Source organism: Nerophis lumbriciformis, linkage group LG08 (genome assembly GCF_033978685.3).
Source record: "Nerophis lumbriciformis linkage group LG08, RoL_Nlum_v2.1, whole genome shotgun sequence".
Taxonomy (NCBI): domain Eukaryota; kingdom Metazoa; phylum Chordata; class Actinopteri; order Syngnathiformes; family Syngnathidae; genus Nerophis; species Nerophis lumbriciformis.
The window spans coordinates 25,111,913-25,137,278 of NC_084555.2; the positions used below are offsets into that span (position 1 = coordinate 25,111,913).

The window sequence follows — 25,366 nt, forward strand, 5'->3', positions numbered from 1 at the left end:
CGACGAGGATGGGATTCGAACCCACGCGTGCAGAGCACAATGGATTAGCAGTCCATCGCCTTAACCACTCGGCCACCTCGTCATATGATGCCGTTGCGTGTCAATTTTTATATAAGAATACATCTGTCTGTGATACTGTGATATACATTTATGCAGTGTGAAACTTTGTGGTAAATCACCAACGGAATGATTAACCTAAAGAATATAGTTTAAGAGGAAAAGAAGATGAAAATCGGCTTCGACTGTTAAACATCCTGTCCATGAGAGGGCGCTGTAGACCAACAAATGCTTAATAAATTGGCTAATTTGACAATGCTGACGTCTTATTCCTTTGTTACAATAAAAAAATGTTTTCATTTTTGATGTAGCGTATTAATAAACGTCACACGTAAAACCTTACTGACGAGAGAGGTACAAACAAAGCAAGTACATTGGTGCTTTGTTTTCTTTAATGAGTTTGCATATACGTCATCTTTATGGGAACTACGTTTTAATAGTGACCACAACAAAAATAAAGGACATGTACGCACTTGATTAAAATGTTGACTTTCGACGTAACAGAAGACGAAACGTCTTTTGCCCTCATTCGATTGGCCAATTTCATGTCAATCAAACATAGTCTACCTTTAAGCTCCGCCTCAAGAAACAAATCAGCCAATCGTGTTTATCTCTCGGACACCCCAGATTGATAGGGTATTTCTAGAATTGTATTTGTTTGACAAACATTTGTTTAAACCAGAAAACTTTCTATATATTTATATGTATTAACATAAATCATATTATACTGTGATACTAGAATATATCTTATCATTAAACGTATTAGGAATGAAGATGTATATAATTATGGGCTTTTACTGTACATGACAGACACAACAAACTAGAAACATTTTCTTTATTTATGATTACTAATTTATGACCCAATTGAACTAACTCTAGCATAAATGTGAGTCAAGTAAATACTTTCCTTTAAGTACGAATCACAAAAAATAACACATACTGAGGGGATCAAACATTTAACTTTATTAAAAGTTACAATAAAACCATGAACATCTTCAAACAATAGCAAAACAAAAAAGAACCAAAAACATTGGCCAAAACATATTTACAGAGAAAGTTTGCAGATAAAAAGCTCACATTTTGTACACAACCCCAACCCCGCATCATAAATTCTGAAATGCGACCGCTGCAATATTCAAAAAGCCAGAATGGGGTTTAATACCGCTTGAAAAGAATCAAACTGCACAAAAGACATTGATCTTCTCCCACCTCCTCTCATCCTTTTTTACCTATACATGACAAAATACTTGAAATTTGGGGGTAAAACATAGGAATGTTGAATTTTAAAAATGAGTAGGTGTCCATAACAGTCATTTGGAGTGAAAGAGATGGAATATGCCCCGCTCTGCAACGGTGACAATCGTTAGATCCCCCAAAAAAGCTGAAAATAAACATGTTATAGAACTGCCACGATGTCAAAACGATGCATCTCCAGAAATCATTTATTTGGGGGGAGGTGAAAAAAGTCAGTATTCCTTATTCGCTCCTCATTCAGTTCATGACTTTCTCCACATGCTGGTCCCTGTATGTACCATGAGGGGGCGACACAAGCGTTACATCAATCTGAGGGCCCGGTGAGATTCCGTCTGTCAAAGTACAACTTAATTTTTTTTTTTTCTTAAAAAGGCAAGTGAAGTGTTGACTCAGCAAAACGTGATATATCCTGTATCTTCTGTTGTAGTTCTGTTGTATAACTTTAAGAACGTGGCTTGAGTCTCTCTTATATATATTTATATACTTTAATCTTGGAAAATTAGTTCAGTGGCTGGAGGGTGCCGTCACTCTGCACTGGCGTCGCCCTCTGGGGCCGCGGGTGTCGTGTCCTCGGCTGGGGGGGTTGCAGCGGCGGGGACCGCCTCCTCGGCCGGGGCAGCCTCCGCGGCCGGGGTCTCCTCGGCTGCCTTGGCCTCTTCTTGCGGGGCTGCGACCGCCTCGCCTTCTTTGGCGTCGGCGGCTGGCGTCTCCTCTTTGGTTTCCTTGGCCGTGTGGCCGTTCTCCTCGGGCTTCTCCTCGCCCGCGGGGGAGGTGGCGGCGGCCTCCTCCTTGGCTTCCTCGCTGCTCTTCTTGTTTTTCTTCAGCGAGATGCCCTTAAACTTGAAGGAGTTCTTCAGGGAGAACTTTTTCTTCTTCTTGCCGTCCTTGGGGGTCTCCCCCTCAGCTTTAGCGACCTCCCCTTCGGCGGCGGGAGCAGGCTCGATGGCGTCTCCGGCGCTGGCCTCTCCTTCCTTGGCCGGTTCGGCTGTGCCATTGCCATCTCCGGCGGCGACTTCCCCGTCTGGCTTGGCCGACACATCACCGTTTGTCTTCACGTGGCCGTTTTCCTACACAACAGAGAGATTATTAATGTGGAAAATCAAACATTTCTTCTTAGCTGCTGGCTTTGATTGACAGCATGCACCACCCTCAGTGGCCACACGGGGGCAGTAATGCTGCGTGTACAATCAGACCTAAAGGAACAAAGGAATTTCCTCTAACGGCTCTCAACTGTTCTCTCCATCTATGTGTTCTGGGTTTTTAACGCATCAATCATTGTTTATATTGCAAAAGCAAGGATATTACAAAAAAAAATCATTTCAAAAGAGCTTAAATTGTCTTTACTCATATTCAATACGTTGTATGTGTTTTATAGGCTTTAAAAGGCCTGATTTTAAAAAAGCGTGCAAAATCTACCAAGCCGGTGATTTTGTACTGCACATATTTTGTTTGCGATAAAACATGCGTTGTATTAAAACATAGGGCTATGTGTGTATTTAGCATGAAAATGGAAGATGGTTGTAAATGAACTGTCATCCCTCCGGGGGACAAGACCGAACAAAGGCAGCAGGTTCTCCACTCGACGGTGATTCCTGCTTTCAAGCTCACTTGTTCCCATTTATTTTATAAACTTTCGGGCTTCTTTTTTTTTTTTTTTAACCTTTTGAGCAAGTAGCAACAGTTTGCTTCACTCACCTGGCCGTTGGCTTTGGCTGCTGCGGGGTCTGCGGCGACGGCTTTCCCCTCGACAGCTACATCTCCCTTAGACATGCTGGCTCCCATTTTTACTTGCTTCCAACCAAAAAAATGTGAAAAAGGAAAAAAAAAAACGGTTCTAATCCAGCTCAGGGAGGGTGAGAGTGTGTGAGTTCTCGCTGAAGAGGTGAGAAAAATCCTTCCTTCACTGAGTCGTGGACACACGGAAGCTTCCCGAAGCTTTGACTGTTCTAAACCCGCGAAGGTTGAGTCCAAATGAGGGGATGAGGAAGACACAACTGCGTGTACTTCAACCGCGCCTCAAAAATCGACCGTAGTCTCCGCCCATGGGCGTGTCCTCGGGGTCTTAACCAATAGGAGGCCGGGGATGAGCCTCATCACCCTCTGTCTTTGCAACAGTTGCCTCTTTGATGCCTTATGATGGCTTCAGCACTCTGGGTTTAGTAACTTTTTTGTACTATCACTTGTTGATGTTTTTTCAATTAAAACATCCATCCATCCATTTCCTACCGATTATTTCCTTCGGGGTCGCGGGGGGCGCTGGAGCCTATCATATTATTGTTTATCTTCTGTTAGATCAGTGGTTCTTAACCTGGGTTCGATCGAACCCTAGAGGTTCGGTGAGTCGGGCTCAGGGGTTCGGTGGGGGTCAAAACACACTCGACTCATCGTGTAAATAAAATCGTCTTCCTATCGGTATATGACGGATACGACAACAGCAGAAGTCAGACTGATTTGCAGGTGTGTAATATGTTGTGAGTTTATGCACTGTGTTGGTTTTGTTCTTTGAACAAGGTGATGTTCATGCACGGTTCATTTTGTGCACCAGTAAAAAAAAAAACATGGTAACACCTTAGTATGGGGAACATGTTCACCATTAATTAGTTGCTTATTAACATGCAAATTAGTAACATATTGGCTCTTAACTAGTCATTATCAAGTACTTATTAATGCCTTATTCGGCATGGCCTTTTTATAACCCTAACCCTCTAACCCTGACCCTAACCCTCTAACCCTAACCAAATAACTCTAAATTAAGTCTTTGTTACTTAGAATATGTTCCCCTAGTGTCCAAAAAACTCAAAATTAAGTCTTTGTTACTTAGAATATGTTCCCCCTACTAAAGTGTTACCAAAAACATATAACTTTGTCTTGAATTTGAAAAAAAAAAAAAACATTTTATTTTTCACTAAAGAAGGGTTTGGTTAATGTGCATATGAAACTGGTGGGGTTCGGTACCTCCAACAAGGTTAAAGGGGAACATTATCACAATTTCAGAAGGGTTAAAACCATTAAAAATCAGTTCCCAGTGGCTTATTTAATTTTTCGAAGTTTTTTTCAAAATTTTACCCATCACGCAATATCCCTAAAAAAAGCTTCAAAGTGCCTGATTTTAACCATCGTTATATACACCCGTCCATTTTCCTGTGACGTCACACAGTGATGCCAACACAAACAAACATGGCGCATAGAACAGCAAGCTATAGCGACATTAGCTCGGATTCAGACTCGGATTTCAGAGGCTTAAGCGATTCAACAGATTACGCATGTATTGAAACGGATGGTTGTAGTGTGGAGGCAGGTAGCGAAAACGAAATTGAAGAAGAAACTGAAGCTATTGAGCCATATCGGTTTGAACCGTATGCAAGCGAAACCGACGAAAACGACACGACAGCCAGCGACACGGGAGAAAGCGAGGACAAATTCGGCGATCGCCTTCTAACCAACGATTGGTATGTGTTTGTTTGGCATTAAAGGAAACTAACAACTATGAACTAGGTTTACAGCATATGAAATACATTTGGCAACAACATGCACTTTGAGAGTGCAGACAGCCCAATTTTCATCAATTAATATATTCTGTAGATATACTCTCATCCGCTATCTTTTCCTGAAAGCTGATCTGTCCAGTTTTGGAGTTGATGTCAGCAGGCCAGGGAAGCTAGGGTTGATATTCTTCTCTTGATCATCTTCGGTGGCATAAAGGACGGTGTGAGCCAAGACATCCAGGGGGGTTTAGCTCGCTCGTCTGCGGGAACAAACTGCCGCCATTGCTTGCCGTGCTACCGAGGTCCTATGTCTCTGAATTGCTCACACACTCCGGCAGATTCAATGGGGGTCTGGCGGCAGATTTCTTTGACTTTATCGTTGGAAATGCATCTGCTTTGAGTGTCGCAGGATATCCACACATTCTTGCCATCTCTGTCGTAGCATAGCTTTCGTCTGTAAAGTGTGCGGAACAAACGTCCAATTTCTTGTCACTTTCACTTCTTTGGGCCACTGGTGCAACTTGAATCTGTCCCTGTTTGTGTTGTTACACCCTCCGACAACACACCAACGAAGCATGATGTCTCCAAGGTACGGAAAACAGTCGAAAAAAACGGAAAATAACAGAGCTGATTTGACTCGGTGTTTGTAATGTGTTTGAGAAAATGGCGGATTGCTTCCCGATGTGACGTCACAATGTGACGTCATCGCTCCGAGAGGGAATAACAGAAAGGCGTATAATTTTCCAAAATTCACCCATTTAGAGTTCGGAAATCGGTTAAAAAAATATATGGTCTTTTTTCTGCAACATCAAGGTATATATTGACGCTTACATAGGTCTGGTGATAATGTTCCCCTTTAAGAACCACTGTGTTGGATCCACTTTATTTATATAGCACATCAGTTTTACTAAGTGCTTAAAACATTACAGTGCATCCGGAAAGTGTTCGCAGCGCTTCGCTTTTGCCACAGGATGATGTTATGTTGCATCTAGGGCTGCAACTAACTCTTTATTTGATAATCGATTAATCTGTCGATTATTACTTCAATTAATAATCGGATAAAAGAGACAAACTACATTTCTATCCTTTACAGCATTTTATTGGGGAAAAACAGCACACTGGCACCATGTTCTGGACTTTGGGGATCTAGCATACACCAATAATAACACAGAAATGTAACTCATCAGATCAGAACTGAATCAGGGGCCGTATTTATCAAGCGTCTTAGAATTACTCCTAAGAAGTCTGCTAAGAGTTGACTTATGAGTAAAGAAATTCTTCGCTGAAAGCTGCACTTAAAAGTTAGTTATCAAGCGTTTTACTCACACTTTCAGCGAAGTGTAGGACTGAATCTTAAGTGTCACACTCAGAGCTGAATTACGACATTACTATGTGCCGTAAACGGAATTTTAGGTGACATAATTTCTGTGTCCATAGAAATGACCAATCACGGAAGGGAATCCCTTGTGACAAAACTGAAGCGCTGTGAATCCTTTCCAGAAGCACTGTAGCAATACACAGTCAAAAACAAAGCTCAGTTGGACCTGTCCCCACAGATCAGTGCAACCTACTAATAAAAGTCTCAATCAATCATTCCTTTTTAGGTGGAAACAGTAAAAGATATGTATCGTTTGAACCTTTTATCCCCATGTAAACAGTGTTTTTGGTGCTCTGAAACAGAAGTTTTTGAGAACCGGCTCCAGGGTGGGAAGGTCTGAAAAGGGGGCAAAAGAAGCCACCAGAGTACCCATAAATGATGACGTCGCACCCTCCTTCCTTCCCTGTCACCACCCCGGCAGGAGTAGACACGTGCAAGAGTGGTCACCAACAAAGCTGTGATTGTGATGTACATTGGTTATTACTATTACCACTATGGCAACAAAACTTCATCATGTTTGATCAAGAAGACATGCAATGCAGACACGTACACATAATACACACATCATATCCTTTTGAATACAACAATGTCAAGCTTGGGCCACAAAGGAAAAAGCTTGTTTGTCTTTTTTACTACTGTACACTACTGCTAAAATCATTGTGTTATATATGTACTAATGTAATATTGTAACTGTTGTTAAAGGTGTGGAATGAGAACAAGAAGATATTGGTTAATTGTGTGTGTGGTGTAAACCAGTGTTTTTCAACCACTGTGCAGCGTGAGATACAGTCTGGTGTGCCGTGGGAGATTATCTAATTTCACCTATTTGGGTTAAAAATATTTTTTGCAAACCAGTAATTATAGTCTGCAAATGACGTGTTGTTGTTGAGTGTCGGTGCTGTCTAGAGCTCGGCAGAGTAACCGTGTAATACTCTTCCATATCAGTAGGTGGCAGCAAGTAGCCAATTGCTTTGTAGATGTCGGAAACAGCAGGAGGCAGCGTGCAGGTAAAAAAGGTGTCTAATGCTTAAACCAAAAAGAAACAAAAGGTGAGTGCCCCTAATAAAAGGCATTGAAGCTTAGGGAAGGCTATACAGAACGAAACTAAGACTGAACTGGCTACAAAGTAAACAAAAACAGAATGCTGGACGGCAGCAAAGACTTACTGTGGAGCAAAGACAATGTACATCCGAACATGACATGACAATCAACAATGTCCCCACAAAGAAGGATTAAAAACAACAGAAATGATCTTGATTGCTAAAACAAAGTAGATGCAGGAAATATCGCTCAAAGGAAGACATGAAACTGCTACAGGAAAATACCAAAAAAAAGGGAAAAAGCCACCAAATAGGAGCGCAAGACAAGAACTACAACACTACACACAGGAAAACAGCAAAAAAAAGTCAAAATAAGTCAGGGCGTGATGTGACAGGTGGTGACAGTACACCTACTTTGAGACAAGAGCTATATTGATGCATGCTTGGTTATGCTTTAAAGTCATATCCAACAATGGCAACAAGATCAACTAAAGAGGGCGTCAAACAGAAATAGACAGTAAACTAAGGATAATATTACTAAACTAAACATCACAAATATGACCTGGGCAACGGGCTATGGCACCTTGAGTCACCCAGCAGCTATCAAATCATACAATTATATTGCTGAGTAGACAATATGTCTTATTTTTTAATTTCTGACAATCCAAATATGTTAACACACACATGTAAGACAGAGGTCTTTTTTTCTCCATCATCTGTCTTTGTAGCATACTTGCCAACCTTGAGACCTCCGATTTTGGGAGGTGGTGGGCGGGGGGCGTGGTCAGGGGTGGGGCGGGGCGTGGTTAAGTGGGGAGGAGTATATTGGCAGCTAGAATTCACCAAGTCAAGTATTTCATACATATATATATATATATATATATATATATATATATATATATATATATATATATATATATATATATATATATCTACATCCTGAAAATATGCAAACAAAACTGTATTTAGATAATTGATACTTCAAACTTGCATAAATAAATATTAAGGAATATAACATAACTTGGCTTCTGAGAGCTTCAAAATGTAATGAGTAAAATGCTAAAGTTGTTGATAAACAAGCAATTATTTTAATAATTAAATTTGGTCATTTTAAATGAATTATTATGATAATTTAAAATTAATTACTTCGAATATGTTTATTTTAATGTATAATTCTATGGCTGGATGTAATAAGGAGTCAGAAAAAATACAAATAAAAATACAATTAATTTTGATGTTTTTAGCAAAACATAGTAAACATGTATTTCGTTTTTTTTTTTTTTTTTTATTAATAAATATATTTATTTTTAGGTAAGATAAACATCATAATACAATTTATCTCTAGTCTTGATGATTTAGTTCTTGTCATCCTGTTGTCCTCCTGTCATGAAAAAAAGGCTGTCCTCACTCAGGTCACATGGAGCTGGAGGGGGCGTGGCCTCCAGCTCCGGCTGAAATCGGGAGATTTTCGGGAGAATATGTGTCCCGGGAGGTTTTCGAGAGAGGCGATGAATTTCGGGAGGGTTGGCAAGTATGCTTTGTAGCCTCCTTTCTCACAGCTGCATTTGAGCATAACTGCCAGTTTGTACATACATGTGCTAACTATAGATGCAAAACAGCAGTTGCAGATAAGTTTCAGTCTTGATAAATCACATTGTAAGTGCTAAATAAATATAGTTGCCTCTCCTCATTGTAACAATCAGCATATATTCTGCATATACTACATGATGAAATAATATTCCATCCAAGTTCAGCACCATACGAAGAGAATCTGCGCTAGAATTATTTTCTTATGCCGAAGAGGCTACATGTGTATCTTTTGATACAAAAAAACGAGCTTTTAGGGATTGCACCTGGTAAAACTCATTGCACGACTAAGGGCGTGATTTACTAAATGTTTGCATCGATTAAAACGTGCAGATTTGATAGCACTAGCCCAGTTGATCTATTAAGCTGGTGCGCAGAGGATTGCGATCTTAAATGGACAAAATAGAGATCAGAATCCATTTAGCGTGTCTGTCTTCATGAATATTCAAAATATACTCGGATTATCAGAAAGCCCAAAATACCGGGAGGAAGAGATGCAAATGTAATAATATAGCACTCGTAATGTGATATATCTATATGAATAAATAACACTGGCATACTAAACATAGGTTTTATTTGCACTTCTACAGTATATCGCTCAGAAAAGGTGGTGTGTGGTGAATATTGCACAACATAATGAAATAGCACAGATTTGATAATTGGAACATTTGATGTCATGAATGTAAAAGGAATTGAGTGTCTTCTTGGTCACAGCCCAAAGTATACTCAAAAATCTAATTTAAACAGGACGGTCTGCACCAGTTTTGCATTTGTTCTGAATTCTACAGGCTCTTAGTAGATCATATGCAACACATCCACTGATGGGAAACATAATGGTATAGTGTGCACATGTTATTTAGCATATCTTATTTGGGATCTGGGTAGATCAGGCCCTAAATGTACAATCTTTTAGATTTTACTTGTCATTGTTCATGGTGTCAGAAAACACATTATTAAGTATTGTTTACTATTGTTAATAGATATTAATTTTACACTCCATGGAAAACAGCTCCAAAGTCCTCAGTTGGAACAAAAACTCTGAAAAGCAACAACACTGGTGAATAAATGTGGGTCTCAGGTATTTTACTTATGGGATTAAGTGCCATGGGATAAATAATGATGAAATATCTCTTTATATTTATAAATGCCCTTAATAAAAATGCCTTAAAACAGCCCACTACCTTTAATATAGGCTTTTTAAACACCAGATCATTGTCTCCCAAAACCTTATTAGTTAAGGAGGTCATTAAAAACAACAATCTTAACGTCATTTGTTTCAGTGAAATTTGACTTAAACAAGATGAAATGTTCCCGCTTAACAAGGCATCTCCTCCTAAGTATACAAGTTCACATATTGCCCGTCCCCTACAATGAAAACCTGAACCTTAGCCTTAACCTACGGCTGCTTCTTCACTAAGAAGGCTAAGGTCATACAGGGTATATCCCAACTAACCTTCTACCTGTCCCCACACACACAGTGCCATCGTTTAAGATGCCCTACCCCCTTCGTCCGCCAGTGCAATGCGACTTAGTAAACATTCGCAGAAAATGGCAGACGCGCATATATATTATGTCAAAGTCACCTCTGATCTGGAAGTGTATCCTTACCCTGTGTCTCAATGTAGCCTATTGCCACATTTCTTTTAACAGTAAACCTTGCTTACCTCGCCATCAGCAGCTGTTAAACTATCCCTATTGTAGTGAATCACACCTGAGCCATCATACATGAATCATATCTTTAATGGACGTGTGAAAGTAAATAATGTGATAAAGAACATTTTACAACAATAAATCTCGATATCTGGTCAGGACATTTCTCACTCTTTTACCTACATCGTCCATTCTTGCAATCCTGCCTGTGCTTGTAGGCTGAAATTGGCGGTCGTACTTGACGGCCGCAACCACTTCATGGCTTCACAATAGTTATGGAGTACAAAACTAGATCTTTAGTAATCGCTCGACATACATCGCGGACAATAGCTGATAGTCTTGCTTTGCCAATCTCCCCCTCCTCCCCCCGGCCCTATTCAGACTTAATCAGTGGATTTTCAGAGTTTGTCGCTGATCTAGTGACGCATGCAGATACTATAATTACAATGGGGATTTTAATATCCATATGAACACCCCGTCAGACCCTCCATGCATGGCGCTCCAGACTATAATTAATAGCTGTGGTCTTACACAAATAATAAATGAACCCACACATCACAACAGCAATACAATAGCCCTAGTCCTTGTCCGGGGTGTCACCACCACTAAAGTAATGTCCGATCACTACCTCATAAAATGTGAAGTTTTGACTCATCGTCAACAAGCTATTAATAACAAATGCTTTAGCAGCCACCACATTAATGCTGTCACAACTACGACTCTTGCTGGCCTTCTGCCCTTGATAATGGCATCATTTCCAACTGATGTGGGCTCTATCAATAACCTCACTAACAACTTAAACAATGCCCTGCACAACATAATTGATAGTATAGCACCACTAAAGCTAAAATTGGCCCCTAAAAGGCAGACCCCCAGGTTCACAGAAGAAACCAGAGGTCTTAACTATCATGAAGAAAGCTGGAACGCAAATGGCGTGCGACTAAACTTGAAGTTTTCCATCAAGCATGGAGGGATAGTTTAACAACTTTTAAACATGCGCTTACCTTAGCTAAAACTAATTACTACTCCAATCTCATCCGCCTCAATAAAAACAATCTTAAATATTTGTTCAATACAGTAGCATTGCTAATCCAACAAGGGACTCCTTCCAGGAGCTCCACCCACTCAACTGATGACTTTATAAAATTATTAGAAAATTGAACTCATTAAAAAAGAGATTAAAGATAATGCGTCCGAGCTCCAATTGGGTTCTATTAACGCAGATACAAATGTATGTACGACGGAGAGTGCCCCACAAAATAATCTATCTCTTTTTGAAGTAATAACATTAGAGGAACAAAACAAACAACATGTTTACTTGACCCACTTCCTGGGCAACTTAACAAGGAGCTCTTTGTAATATTAGGAGAATCACTGCTAAATATTATTTACTCATCACTATCCTCTTTTACTGTTCCTCTAGCATTCGGACCTAACCTCAATCTTGACCTCATGATAAACTACCGGATCCTCGAAAAAATAGTTGCACAGCAGCTAAATGAACACTTAGCGACTAACAATCTCTGTGAACCCTTTCAGACCAGTTTCAAGGCAAATCACTCTACAGAGACTGCCCTCGCAAAAATAACTAATGATCTATTGCTGTCTATGGATGCTAATGCATCATCCATGTTGCTGCTACTTGATCTTAGCGCTGCTTTCGATACCGTCGATCATAACATTCTATTAGAACATATCAAAACACGTAGTGGTATGATAAACTTAACCTTTTCTTGGTTTAACTCCTATCTTACTGACAGGATGCAGTGCGTCTCCCATAACAATGTGACCTTGGAGTATGTTAGGGTAACGCGCGGAGTTCCACAGGGTTCTGTTCTTGGTCCTGCACTCTTCAGCATCTACATGTTGCCGCTAGGTGACATCATACGCAAACACGGTGTTAGCTTTCACTGAAATGCTTACAACACCCAACTTTACATGCCCTTAAAGCTGACCAGCACACCAGATTGTAGTCATCTGGAGGCGTGTCTAAATGAAACTAAACAATGGATGTCCAACAACGTGTTGCATCTTAACGCTAAGACGGAAATGTTGATTATCAGTCCTGATAGACACCGGCCCTTATTTAATAATAACACCTTAACATTTGACAACCAAACAATTACACAAGGCAACTCGGTAAAAAATCTCGGTATTATCTTTGACCTAACTCTTTCATTTGAGTCACACATTAAGAGTGTTACTAAAACGGCCTTCTTTCATCTCCGTAATATCGCTAAAATTTGTCCCATTCTGTCTACCACCGACTTTGAGATTATTATTCATGCATTCGTTGCGTCTTGTCTCGAACACTGTAATGTATTATTTTCAGGTCTCCCTATTTCTAGCATCGAAAGAATACAGTTGGTACAAAATGCGGCTGCTAGACTTTTGACAAGGACAAGAAAGTTTGATCATATTACGCCTATACTGGCTCACCTGCATTGGCTTCCTGTGCACATAAGCTTCGACTTTAAGGTTTTATTACTTATGTATAAAATACTAAATGGTCTAGCTCCATCCTATCTTGCTGATTGTATTTTACTATATGTACCGGCTAGAAATGTGCGTTCAAAGAACTCCGGCTTATTATTGATTCCCAGAGCACAAAAAAAGTCTAGGCTTTAGAGCATTTTGTGTTCGGGCTCCAGTGCTCTGGAATGCCCTACCGGTAACAGTTAGAGATGCTACCTCCGAAGAAGCATTTAAGTCCTATCTTAAAACTCATTTGTATACTCTAGCCTTTAAATATACCCCTTTTTAGACCAGTTGATCTGCCGTCTCTCTTTTCTGTTCTGCCCCCCTCTCCCTTGTGGAGAGGTTATCAGGTGACCACTGATCAGCTTCCACAGAGGAGGCACTCACTGTCAAAAGTCCAGACCCGTGGTGGACCACTCCTCTGTGCATCAGTTGGTGATGTATGGACTGCACTCTCACGTTATTAACCGTATCCACTCGGCATCCATTGCATCGGTCACCCAAGGGCGCGGTGGGGGGTTCCCCACATCTGCGGTCCCTTCCAGAGTTTCACATTGTTCCCATTGGGTTTAATTTTTTCTTCCCCTGATGTGGGATCTGAGCCGAGGATGTCGTTGTGGCTTGTGCAGCCCTTTGAGACATTTATTATTAATGGCTAAATAAGTAAACTTTGATTGATTGATTGATTGATGTGTTCAGACAGACAGAAAGACACCGAATCAGCGTGTCTGCCATAACGAGGCAATGGCCCGTCATTTTGGAGTTGTTAGATTTTTCGTGTAATCCTGTGGATTTGAGTTTATACTGTATGTGGTTTCTGTCTCAATCTAAAGCCTTTGCGATAATTTCTGGCAGATGAAATCAAACTATCTCCATCTGTTCCATTATCAAGTCCCCTTTGTGTTGCAATAATAAACCTGTTCTGCTGTCGTCTTTGCACAACTTGATTCATTTATGATTTAATTTCAATTATCGGAAGCATCTCTGTCTGACATTCCAAGAATCCAAAAGCACAAGGATCAACCCCCTTAACTCATACATACCCTTTCACAATCATGTCACAACCGTGGTATGCGAGGTATGCACACGCCACCCAGAGTTTGATCTCCATCCTTTCACCGGGCTGAACTTCCCAGAGTGGAATACACCCTCAGGGGTTTTAAATCTGCAAACATCCCCCTCCCCACCATTTCTTACCATCCTCCAGCTGACCATGCATTCTCCCAGAATGAGTCAAAAAAGACAACAACATCTTTCAAAGCATGCCTTATTCCTCCATCCAATGTGCATCTAATCATGTCTTTGGAATTTCTCTGTGATTTGGGGGACGTCAGTGAATTGAGTGTTAACCAGTGTAAGGACTACACATTAAGGATGTTTGATGACTACAGAAAGAAAGTTCTCACAACAAGGCACACTTCTTTCTCGGGGAACCTGGTCTAACCTGAAATTCCTTCAACTGTATATTTTTTTCCCTCCCAAATTTGTCTAGAATTCTTTAACTGCAAAGCATATTAGATTAACAGTCTAGTATACGCTGGCATGTTGAACAAACAATTTAAATACGTTGATGTTTTATCATGCAGATGCTGTGTGTCAAGTCTACATAAAAGTTGTTGAGAGAGTGTGTTTTTACAACGCAACATCTGTGTAAATTGTTGTTTTATAGCTGTCTTTGCCAAGTTTAGGGTTCATGACCAAAAACTGATCCCCATTGTGTCATGATGTCTCAGAAAGCTGCAAGCTGTTTTACAGATCATCAAGAAGACAAAGCATTTAGGGAATTCATCTTGTTTTAAATGTGTGTAGTTTTGTATTAATAGTCCATATATTACATAGACATACAGGTGAAGTGTGCAAAAACAGGCAAACATTCAGGCTATGTCAACAACAATATGTTTCTGTATTTTGGCCTCTCGTCCACAAGCAAATGTAAGTTTTTGGAGTGGAGATTTTCAAAAACTCAGCGTTGACAGTTAAACCGAGCTTTTAAGAACGCTTTTAAGACAGTATCCTATGTTTTTAAACAACTAACATGAAACTATTGACTTACTGGTGTTCATCCATATACAGTAAGAACAAAAATAATTGAAATGTTTCCTGGGCTCTGTGGAAGTGTGTGCTGATTTTAAAGATTCTAAGGTCATTGTACATCTAATACAGAGGTGGCCAACCTGTCACAAACCAAGAGCCACATTTTTAACTGTACTACCGCAAAAAGCCACATCATACACATTGGCCCATCCACATACACACACACATCTTTGCTCAGCCATATTTGTTGTAAATGTCACACACCAACATGATAATGACCGAAATTAACTTCCACAGTACTAAGACCAAAGGCCAGACTATTTTTTTAACAATGAACATTACATGCACAGTCTCCCACAGACAAATTCCTAGTTCAACCAAGTCGAAGGCACTGAGGATTTGAAGCTTTGAAATGCACTAATGATACCTGACATATAAGGCAAATGGACTCTCATTTCTATAAGCATAAATTGTACCTAAAAAAATATTGAACATCTTAAAGAGGATTTTTTTTCCCCGTTGGAAAACCGAGATTTGGCCATCACGTGATTACTGCATTCTCACTCATTCGTCCATGTTAATAGGCGTATATTGCCCATCAATAGCTGAAATATTACCACAACGGGACATTTGGCTTTGTGATCATATTTTTTTCTTCCCAATTTTCGTTAGTTTGCAGCACCATTCACTGGCGAGTGGCAAGTACAAAGGCTGTCTGTACTTATTGTGTGTGTAAAGCTGGCGGTCCCACGCTCTGCCCACTGAAACAAAGATTGTGAAAGAGTGAAAAGAGGGCTCAGTGCGTTGGGTTAATTCCACTGTTAAATAAGGTGTTGCAAATAACAAAAGTGAGACATCTTTCTCCAAGAGACGATTAAAGGCCAGGCTCTACAATTGTAAATGGAACATTAAATATTCACACAGGTGCTTGTGTTCATTCACAGATTTAACAAAAGACAGTGCCTATAATACGACAGCCAGGAGAGGCCATTGACCCATGTCTTCGTCTTCCTCCTGCGTGCGTAGTTGAAAGGACTTGGAGTTGTTTCTTGGCCTGGTTTTTGCTTTCACCTCCTTCTCAAGGCTGGTCGCCTCTGGGCTTGTGCTGTCTTCTTCGGCGTGTGGTGGTCTGGCCTTTCAGGGCCCATTGGTGGTGGTGGTGGATTTCCGTTCCTTTTTTTGATGGCCTGGTCAATCGCCTTTGGCTTTGGGGCTGTGTTGTGTGCATTTTGCCATGTCTTCTACTTGATGATGAGGGTGAGTGTGTAACATGCTAAATGGCTGACTGAATGATTGTGATTTAAAATACTATTGGTCCACCGTGACCCGGTCTGCAATTTCATTGGTCTGATGTGATGAGACTGAATTTGTTGTCGGAATCTGAAGCTTGTGAACCCGGAAAAATAAACTAGCCACAGTATTGTATATGGGAAAAATATTGTAGCTTATAGTTGGGAAATTAAGGTAAACGTCCCAACACTCCTGTACTAATCTGAAACTTGGACAACATACCAAAGATGTCTTCTATGCATCTTAAACATCACGGGGGGGACAGAAAAACCAATATCAGCGTATTGAGGGCGACCGAAAACTAGAAGCATCAATGCTAACAGCAACAGTGGTCAGCTTATACAGAGTGGGCATCTTGTTTGAATGTTTGAAGATCATTTACCAAAACAGTCCCTACTCCCAATGGAAAACGGAAGAGAGGACAAAAGAGGAGGTATGAGGCCCACTTGAAGAAGTGGAACATCTATTTCAACAACTGGGGGAAAAAATGCAAGTAACCAAAACAGCTGGAGATCCATTATTCGTGAACGAATAACAACATCTGAGACTAACTGATGTGAAGAGTTGGGGTAGAGTGTCAAAAAAGAAACAAAATGCGACTACAACCCAGACCAAAAATACCCCAGGGAAAAACCTGCCCGATCTGGAGAAGATCCTTCAAAGCCTGAATTTGACACATTAGTCACCTGAGGTTACACCAACAATCCCAGTGGAGAAAGCAGAGAATATCATCATCCTTTGAAGAGAAGGGATCGCCACTATCCATCCATCCATTCTCTACCACTTGTCCCTTACTACTCAGTGGCCTTGTGGTTAGAGTGTCCGCCCTGAGATCGGTTGGTTGTGAGTTCAAACCCCGGCCGAGTCATGCCAAAGACTTTAAAAATGACACCCATTACCTCCCTGCTTGGCACTCAGCATCAAGAGTTGCAATTGGGGGTTAAATCACCAAAATGATTCCCGGGCCCGACCACTGCTGCTGCCCACTCCTCCCCTCACCTCCCAGAGGGTGAACAAGGGGATGGGTCAAATGCAGAGGACAAATTTCCCCACATCTAGTGTGTGTGTGACAATCATTTGTACTTTAAATTTTTAATTTTAACTTTACGGGATCGCGGGGGGTGCCGGAGCCTATCTCAGCTGCATTCGGGCGGAAGGTGGGGTACACCCTGGACAAGTCCTCATCACAGGGCCAACACAGATAGATAGACAACATTCACACTCACATTCACTGACTAGGGCCAATTTAGTGTTGCCAATCAACCTACCCCCAGGTGCATGTCTTTGGACTACTACCACTACTACTACTACTACTAATATACTACTATTACTAAATATACAGTAAAGTCCATCAGTCAGTGAGCATGTAATATAATATTACACTATGTCTTGAAATAAACAATGTCTGATCCTCTTTGTGATGAACAGGCGCTGTAAATAATCCAGAAAAGACTCATTTGTCTACAACAAGGCAAACTGGTGGCCGGGGAATGACACCATACCAGCCACTGAGTTCATTTCAAAACATTTTTGTATCAAATTCCTAACAACACAAAAGTGTTCCTGTTGTATAGAGGAACTTGGACCACTGTAAACACTGGCAGATCCTTGCATTGACATTTAAACCTTGCTAGCAAACACAAAACACTGGGGTCCAAACTTACATAACTGAGGCAATCCTTAAGGTACCCCTTTAAGTTCTCTCCTTCTTAGCAGTCACACATATTTTTGTAATGTGATTAATGTAACTAAGGTGTTTAGTAGTCTTTCGTTCAACTTCTTTAGTTATACTCTTAGTGTTCCTTAAGGTTCCATTTTAGGTCCTCTCGTTTTCATCATTTCGATGACAGTTAAGTCCATCAGTCAGTGAGCGTGTAATATAATATTACACCACGTCTTGAAAAAAAAAAAAAAAAAAAAAAAAAAAAAAAAAAAAAAAAAAAAAAAGAAATAAACGATGTCTTTGTGATGAGGAGACGAGGCAGGCAGAGAAAGGCTTGGATGGACAACATCAAAGAATGGACGGGCTGCAGCTTCCAAACCCTGCTACGAACAGCAGAAGATCCCTGACTGCCTAAGCATCCACCATGACACCCCTACGGCCTCCTAGGCCATGGGATGAGTGAGTGAGTGAGTGAGTGAGTGTGATGAACAAGCGCTGTAAATAATTCAGAAAAAACTAATTTGTCTACAACAGGGCTAACTGGTGACTGGGGAATGACACCATACCAGCCACCAAGTTTATTTCAAAACATTTTTGTATCAAATTCCTAACAACACAAAAGTGTTCCTGTTGTATAGAGGAACTTGGACCACTGTAAACACTGGCAGATCCTTGCATTGACATTTAAACCTTGCTAGCAAACACAAAACACTGGGGTCCAAACTTACATAACTGAGGCAATCCTTAAGGTACCCCTTTAAGTCCTCTCCTTCTTAGCAGTCACACATATTTTTTGTAATGTGACTAATGTAACTAAGGTGTTTAGTAGTCTTTCGTTCAACTTCTTTGGTTATACTCTTAGTGTTCCTTAAGGTTTCATTTTAGGTCCTCTCGTTTTCATCATTTTGATGAAATCAATTCAAATAACTTTTAAAAGCAATTTAGTTGAATAGCTCAAGTACTTACAAATAGAAATGACACCAAGCGTCTACCATCAGTTGACTACACGCTCTTGCACTATGCGTTGTTTTGATGAAAAGGCCTGATTTCCACGAGAAAAATCTGACTTTGTCTGGGGGACTTCCTCTGACCTTGAGCTGATGACTTATTTTTGTCGCGCTTCATTTTTTTTCCCCTTCACTCAGAGACAGTCAATGATCTTGTTTGTGCCCATCTTTCACGGCCTGGCTCAGGATGAACACTAAAATCAGATCAGAGGCTTCATTGTGTGATTAGCCACCCCTGGATGAGCATCCCAAGTAGGAAGCATGGAGAGGGTTTTTTTTTTTTTGCATGCAAAAAGTTATCTCAAGGAGTTGATTATTTATTTCCCGAGGGCATTACTTGAAACTTTCCATAACACCATCAAAGAAAAACAAAAGGAGGTTTCCATTAATTAGTAAGGGATCAATTATTAAATGGATGGCTTAAAGGCCTACTGAAACCCACTACTACCGACCACGCAGTCTGATAGTTTATATATCAATGATGAAATCTGAACATTGCAACACATGCCAATACTAAAGTGCAATTTTAAATTTCGCGCGACATATCCTGATGAAAACGTCTCGGTATGATGACGTCAGCGCGTGACGTCGCGGATTGTAGAGGACATTTTGAGACAGCATGTGGGCCAGCTATTAAGTCGTCTGTTTCATCGCAAAATTCCACAGTATTCTGGACATCTGTGTTGGTGAATCTTTTGCAATTTGTTCAATGAACAATGGAGACAGCAAAGAAGAAAGCTGCAGGTGGGAAGCGGTGTATTGCGGCCGACTTCAGCAACACAAACACGGCCGGTGTTTCATTGTTTACATTCCCGAAAGATGACAGTCAAGCTTTGCCATTGGCCTGTGGAGAACTGGGACAAAAGAGACTCTTACCAGGAGGACTTTGAGTTGTATACGCAGACATGGTACCGTGAGTACGCTTCCAAACATTTGATCACTTGCCTGTACGTGCGTGCCGCTATGTGCATGTCACGTACGTAACTTTGGGGACTTTGAGGAAATATATGTGCTGTATGAACTTTGGGGAGGTGAACGGTACTTTGGGCTGTGGGATTCAGTGTGTTGTGCAGGTGTTTGAGTTGTATTGGCGGGTTATATGGACGGGAGGGGGGAGGTGTTTGTTATGTGGGATTAATTTGTGGCATATTAAATATAAGCCTGGTTGTGTTGTGGCTAATAGAGTATATATATGTCTTGTGTTTATTTACTGTTTTAGTCATTCCCAGCTGAATATCAGGTGCCACCCGCCTCTCACAGCATCTTCCCTATCTGAATCGATCCCACTGCCCTCTAGTCCTTCACTCTCACTTTCCTCATCCACGAGTCTTTCATCCTTGCTCAAATTAATGGGGAAATCGTCGCTTTCTCGGTCCGAATCGCTCTCGCTGCTGGTGGCCACGATTGTAAAAAATGTGCGGATGTGAAGAGCTCCACAACCTGTGACGTCACGCGCATATCGTCTGCTACTTCCGATACAGGCAAGGCTTTTTTATCAGTGACCAAAAGTTGCGAACTTTATCGTCGATGTTCTCTACTAAATTCTTTCAGCAAAAATATGGCAATATCGCGAAATGATCAAGTATGACACATAGAATGGACCTGCTATGCCTGTTTAAATAAGAAAATCGCATTTCAGTAGGCCTTTAATCCTCATTATAATGGTGTATTATCGACGTCCGGTTTAAATAAGCATGTGGGATGGAAAAATAAAAACATTTCCAGCTCTAGCAAATGTTGATAATCATTTTCAGATCATATTTGTGCAGCATCTCATATGTTTCGTATGTGCAATTTAGAAGTTTGCATTGCGAGGCGCTTCTCTGGCATGAACAAGGGTGTGTCCACTTTAGAGAAAGGGCTTTGTGATGCTAATTAATTCGATCAACTGGCTTATTGACTGCAAAAGGGCCCTCACCAGCAGGCCAGCACAAAGCGGCACATGGCAGCCATCTTGGCAGGGACGTATCTGTCGTGTTCTGGCAGGAGGAGGAGAAGGAGGATGGAGCCTAGCAGGGTGTCCAATGCTTGGCCAAAGTTGTGTCTTTGGTTTGCCTCATTAACATTCACACAGTAGCTTGAAAATATAAACTGTAAAGATGGCGGGAAAGGACGAGCAATTGTTTTGACGTGTGTTAGTTTTTCGCATCCCCCACAACGCACACACACACACACACACACGCACGCACGCACGCACGCACGCACGCATGCACACACACACACACGCGCACACACACACCTCTTCTTCACTAGCCTTGTCTCTCTTTGGTGGTAGACACACTCATGATGCTGCACACCCCTCCCAACATTTCTGCATGAGTACAGACATGCCACAGAGCCAGTTACCATGGCAACTGCTGCTTCTATCCACTGCCGTTTTTTAAGGGCAGAGATTGATTTGGTGGGAAGGCGGTCAAGGGCAAAATGAAGAGAAGCTCCTTTGCTTGTCTAATCATCTCATATGTGTTTGTTTAAGAAGAACTTTGTAATAATCACACCTTTTTCTCATTAATTTCAGACCATATATTTTTTTTTTATCCTACGTGTCAAAAAACTATGTTTTTTTTTCCTTTTCCAGATGAGACTGAGAGAGAAGTACAAAGACAAGGTGGGGGTTAAGGGGTCCATTGATCATTGATGAATGAAGGAGGAGAAGAGAGACGCTGGCTCGAGTTGCTAGGTGTGTGCCAGACGGGGGGTTGTACAGTTGTAGGGCAGCTCATTCCCACTGGCATTAGTGCTGCAGCGTTACTAGGTCAGTGTGTCATCATCTCATTCATCAATATCGCAGCCTGCGTTTTTTTTCCTCCACTCTCTGTCTTTGGCCCGCCTTTTTCTTGCAGGTGATTTTTAGGGCAGAAGTGGTGTTTTTCTACCATTTTCCATAATTTGAAAGCTATAATGCATCAATGTTAGTTAAAATATCTGTTTTGTAGATGGTGCTTTTATTCTTAATAGTTGATGGGAAAACATTTGATTTACAGTTTTTTCCGGACTATAGAACACACTGGTATATAGGCCGCAGGATTCAAACCAAGTAGCGACTTATAGTCCAGAATTTACGGTAAATAAAATAGGTTCATAGTAATAATATTTCTATCACATATATGAAACAGGGCAGCACGGTGAAACAGGGGTTAGTGCATGTGCCTCACAATACGAAGGTCCTGAGTTCAATCCCGGGCTCAGGATCTTTCCGTGTGGAGTTTGCATGTTCTCCCCGTGACTGCGTGGGTTCCCTCCGGGTACTCCAACTTCCTCCCACCTCCAAAGTCTTACACCTGTGGATAGGTTTATTGGCAACACTAAATTGTGTTGGCCCTGCGATGAGCTGGCAACTTGTCCAGGGTGTATATTTGGAAACATACGGCGGGCTGTATAGAAAATATTAACAGGCCATATACGGCCTACCGGCCGTATTTTGCCCAGGTGTGTCGTAGACAGATAGTGGGTTGATCTATTACAGGTCAGCCAATCATCCCCTCCCCTCCACAGGCTCATTAGTTCTTGTTTGGTACACACAGATATGACACAACAACCTCTTGCATGCAACCACATCAAAACATGTTTACCCTTTTACACATTCACCCTCTCTCATACACACACACACACACACACACACACACACACACACACACACACACACACACACACACACACACATTCTTGTACTTATTACCTTCTTGGGACCTCTGAAAAATGCCTACCTCTTTAGGACCACTTTTTCTAGATATATAAAAATTTATATTTACAACATTAAGCTTTAAGTACTTTTTTTTTGTAATTAGTTTTTAATCTTCATTATTTACTTCGTTATTACAGTATATCTCTATATACATATTTATTTCATTTTTTTAAATGTTGGCCAAAGGGGGGCACATTTAAATTTCTTACACACACTTGTTATTACATACATTGACCAGAGAGGGAGCACTTCAAATTTTTACACACACTTGTTATTTCATATGTTGACCAGAGTACTTTAAAAACCGACACACAGTCAATTTGAAAAATCCCTCCTTTTTGGGACCACCCTAATTTTGATAGATTTCACCACCAGGTGTGCAAATGAGACATTCTCTATTAGATACAATGGTTTTCCGTATTGGGACCATGATTTTGGTTCCTAAGTTGTTCACCGGTCCTCATATGGAAGGTACTTTTCCTTGTTGACGTCTCAAGAAGGGTAGTATTACAAGAACACACACACACACACACACACACACACACACAAACACATTCCTGTACTTATTACCTTCTTGGGACCTCTGAAAAATGCCTACCTCTTTAGGACCACTTTTTCTAGATATAGAAAAATGTATATTTACAACATCAAGCTTTAAGTACATTTTGTTTTTTGTAATTAGTTTTTAATCTTCATTATTTACTTCAAGTTATTGCAGTACATCTCTATAAACATATTTATTGTATTTAATTTGTTTAAATGTTGGCCAAAGGGGGGCACATTTAAATTTCTTACACACACTTGTTATTACATATATTGGCCAGAGACGGAGCACTTCAAATTTTTACACACAATTGTTATTTCATATGTTGACCAGATCCATCCATCCATCCATCTTCTTCCGCTTATCCGAGGTCGGGTCGCGGGGGCAGCAGCCTAAGCAGGGAAGCCCAGACTTCCCTCTCCCCAGCCACTTCGTCCAGCTCCTCCCGGGGGACCCCGAGGCGTTCCCAGGCCAGCCGGGAGACATAGTCTTCCCAACGTGTCCTGGGTCTTCCCCGCGGCCTCCTACCGGTCGGACGTGCCCTAAACACCTCCCGAGGGAGGCGTTCGGGTGGCATCCTGACCAGATGCCCGAACCACCTACTACTGAAGATGCCGCACCGATCCGCCTGTCGATCTCACGATCCACTCTTCCCCCACTCGTGAACAAGACTCCGAGGTACTTGAACTGTTGACCAGAGTACTTTTAAAACTGACACACACTCAATTTGAAAAATCCCTTCTTTTTGGGACCACCCTAATTTTGATAGATTTTGGTTCCCAACTTGTTCACTGGTCCTCATATGGAAGGTACTTGTCCTTGTTGACGTCTCAAGAAGGGTAGAAATACAAGAACACACACACACACACACACACACACACACACACACACACACACACACGCACACACACACAGTTCTGGGTTATCTGCTTGCTAGGGTCCCCCCTCCCCCGTTTTCCCCCAAATCTGTGCGATCACTCTCCCTTAGCTCTTGTCAAGTTTTTTTCTCTCTCTCTCTCTCTCTCTCTCTCTCTCTCTCTCTCTCTCTCTCTCTCTCTCTCTCTCTCTCCTCAAATGCCCAACCCCCCTGAACCATCTTCATTGTGATGCAGATTTAAAGATGAAATGGGGGATGGGTGCAGCGGGGGGGATGGGAAACAAGGAAGATGGCGGAGAAGCTACACTCTGTGTTAAGTATGACCTGGCAGCCCTGCTGCGTCTCAGCAGGCCGTCTGGCGTTGGCTGCGAGGGGGACAGGGGAGGGGAGCCAAAAGACAGAGAAAAGAGAGGGTAACCCCCCCCACTTAACCTCGCTCCCCCGGTTGAAAACATGACTCAGGGTATGTCCCCGCAGCAACGTTTAGGTTTCATTTTTGTTTGGGGTTTTCAAAAAAATAAATGTGTCCCCACAGCGTCTTATCAATAGTGAGTCGCATCCAGGCGGAAACGTTTCCTGGGTGAGAATGATGTAATACAGCGCCTGGCCATAAGTGGCGCTGTAAGCAAACAAAGCCACCGCAACCACTAAAACTAAAGAAGAAGAAACAGCGTATGGCACAAAGCTTTATTCTCCTGTCACTCATAAAAAAAGACCCAACAAAAAGGGATGACGTTTAGAGAAAGTGACTCTTTGGTTTGGACAGACAACCAGGTGGAATTACTCTGAGTGTCACACTTAATTAGAAAACTGTGAAATGTTTAGATAATTTTTACTGGGCGTCATGAAGATTCTTCATCCACTGTAACTCATACTTGCCAACCCTCCCGGATTTTCCGGGAGACTCCCAAAATTCAGCTCCTCTCCCGAAAACCTCCCGGGACAAATTTTCTCCCGAAAATCTCACGAAATTCAGGCGGAGCTGGAGGCCACGCCCCCTCCAGCTCCATGCGGACCTGAGTGACGTGTTGACAGCCTGTTCACACGTCCGCTTTTCCATAACATAAACAGCTAATGATCGAGGGCGAGTTCTTGGTTTTTTATGTGGGTTTATTGTTAGGCAGTTTCATTAACGTCCTCCCAGCGCGGTAACAACACACAACAACAGCAGTCAAGTTTTCGTCTACCTACCGTAAAGCAGTTCGTCTGCCGTAAACAGCAATGTTGTGATACTTTTAAACAGGACAATACTGCCATCTACTGTACATGCATATGTGACCCACCCATAATGTGTCACATTTTTGTGTTGATTTATTTATTTTATTTTGTGGTTTGAA

General features: G+C 41.4%; 1 protein-coding gene and 1 non-coding gene across 2 annotated transcripts; both read right to left on the reverse strand.

The window, feature by feature from the left end:
• Positions 1 to 82, reverse strand: trnas-gcu (transfer RNA serine (anticodon GCU)). The gene has a single exon. It is a non-coding gene; the product is annotated as a tRNA-Ser (tRNA).
• A 915-nt stretch (positions 83 to 997) lies between these two features.
• Positions 998 to 3,304, reverse strand: marcksl1a (MARCKS-like 1a). The gene is made up of 2 exons (XM_061968527.1): positions 3,007 to 3,304; positions 998 to 2,378 (listed from the first exon to the last, which is right to left on the reverse strand). The coding sequence occupies exons 1-2, from the start codon at positions 3,091 to 3,093 to the stop codon at positions 1,836 to 1,838; spliced, it is 630 nt and encodes a 209-aa protein (XP_061824511.1). The 5' UTR covers positions 3,094 to 3,304; the 3' UTR covers positions 998 to 1,835.
• Between the last annotated feature and the right edge of the window lie 22,062 nt (positions 3,305 to 25,366).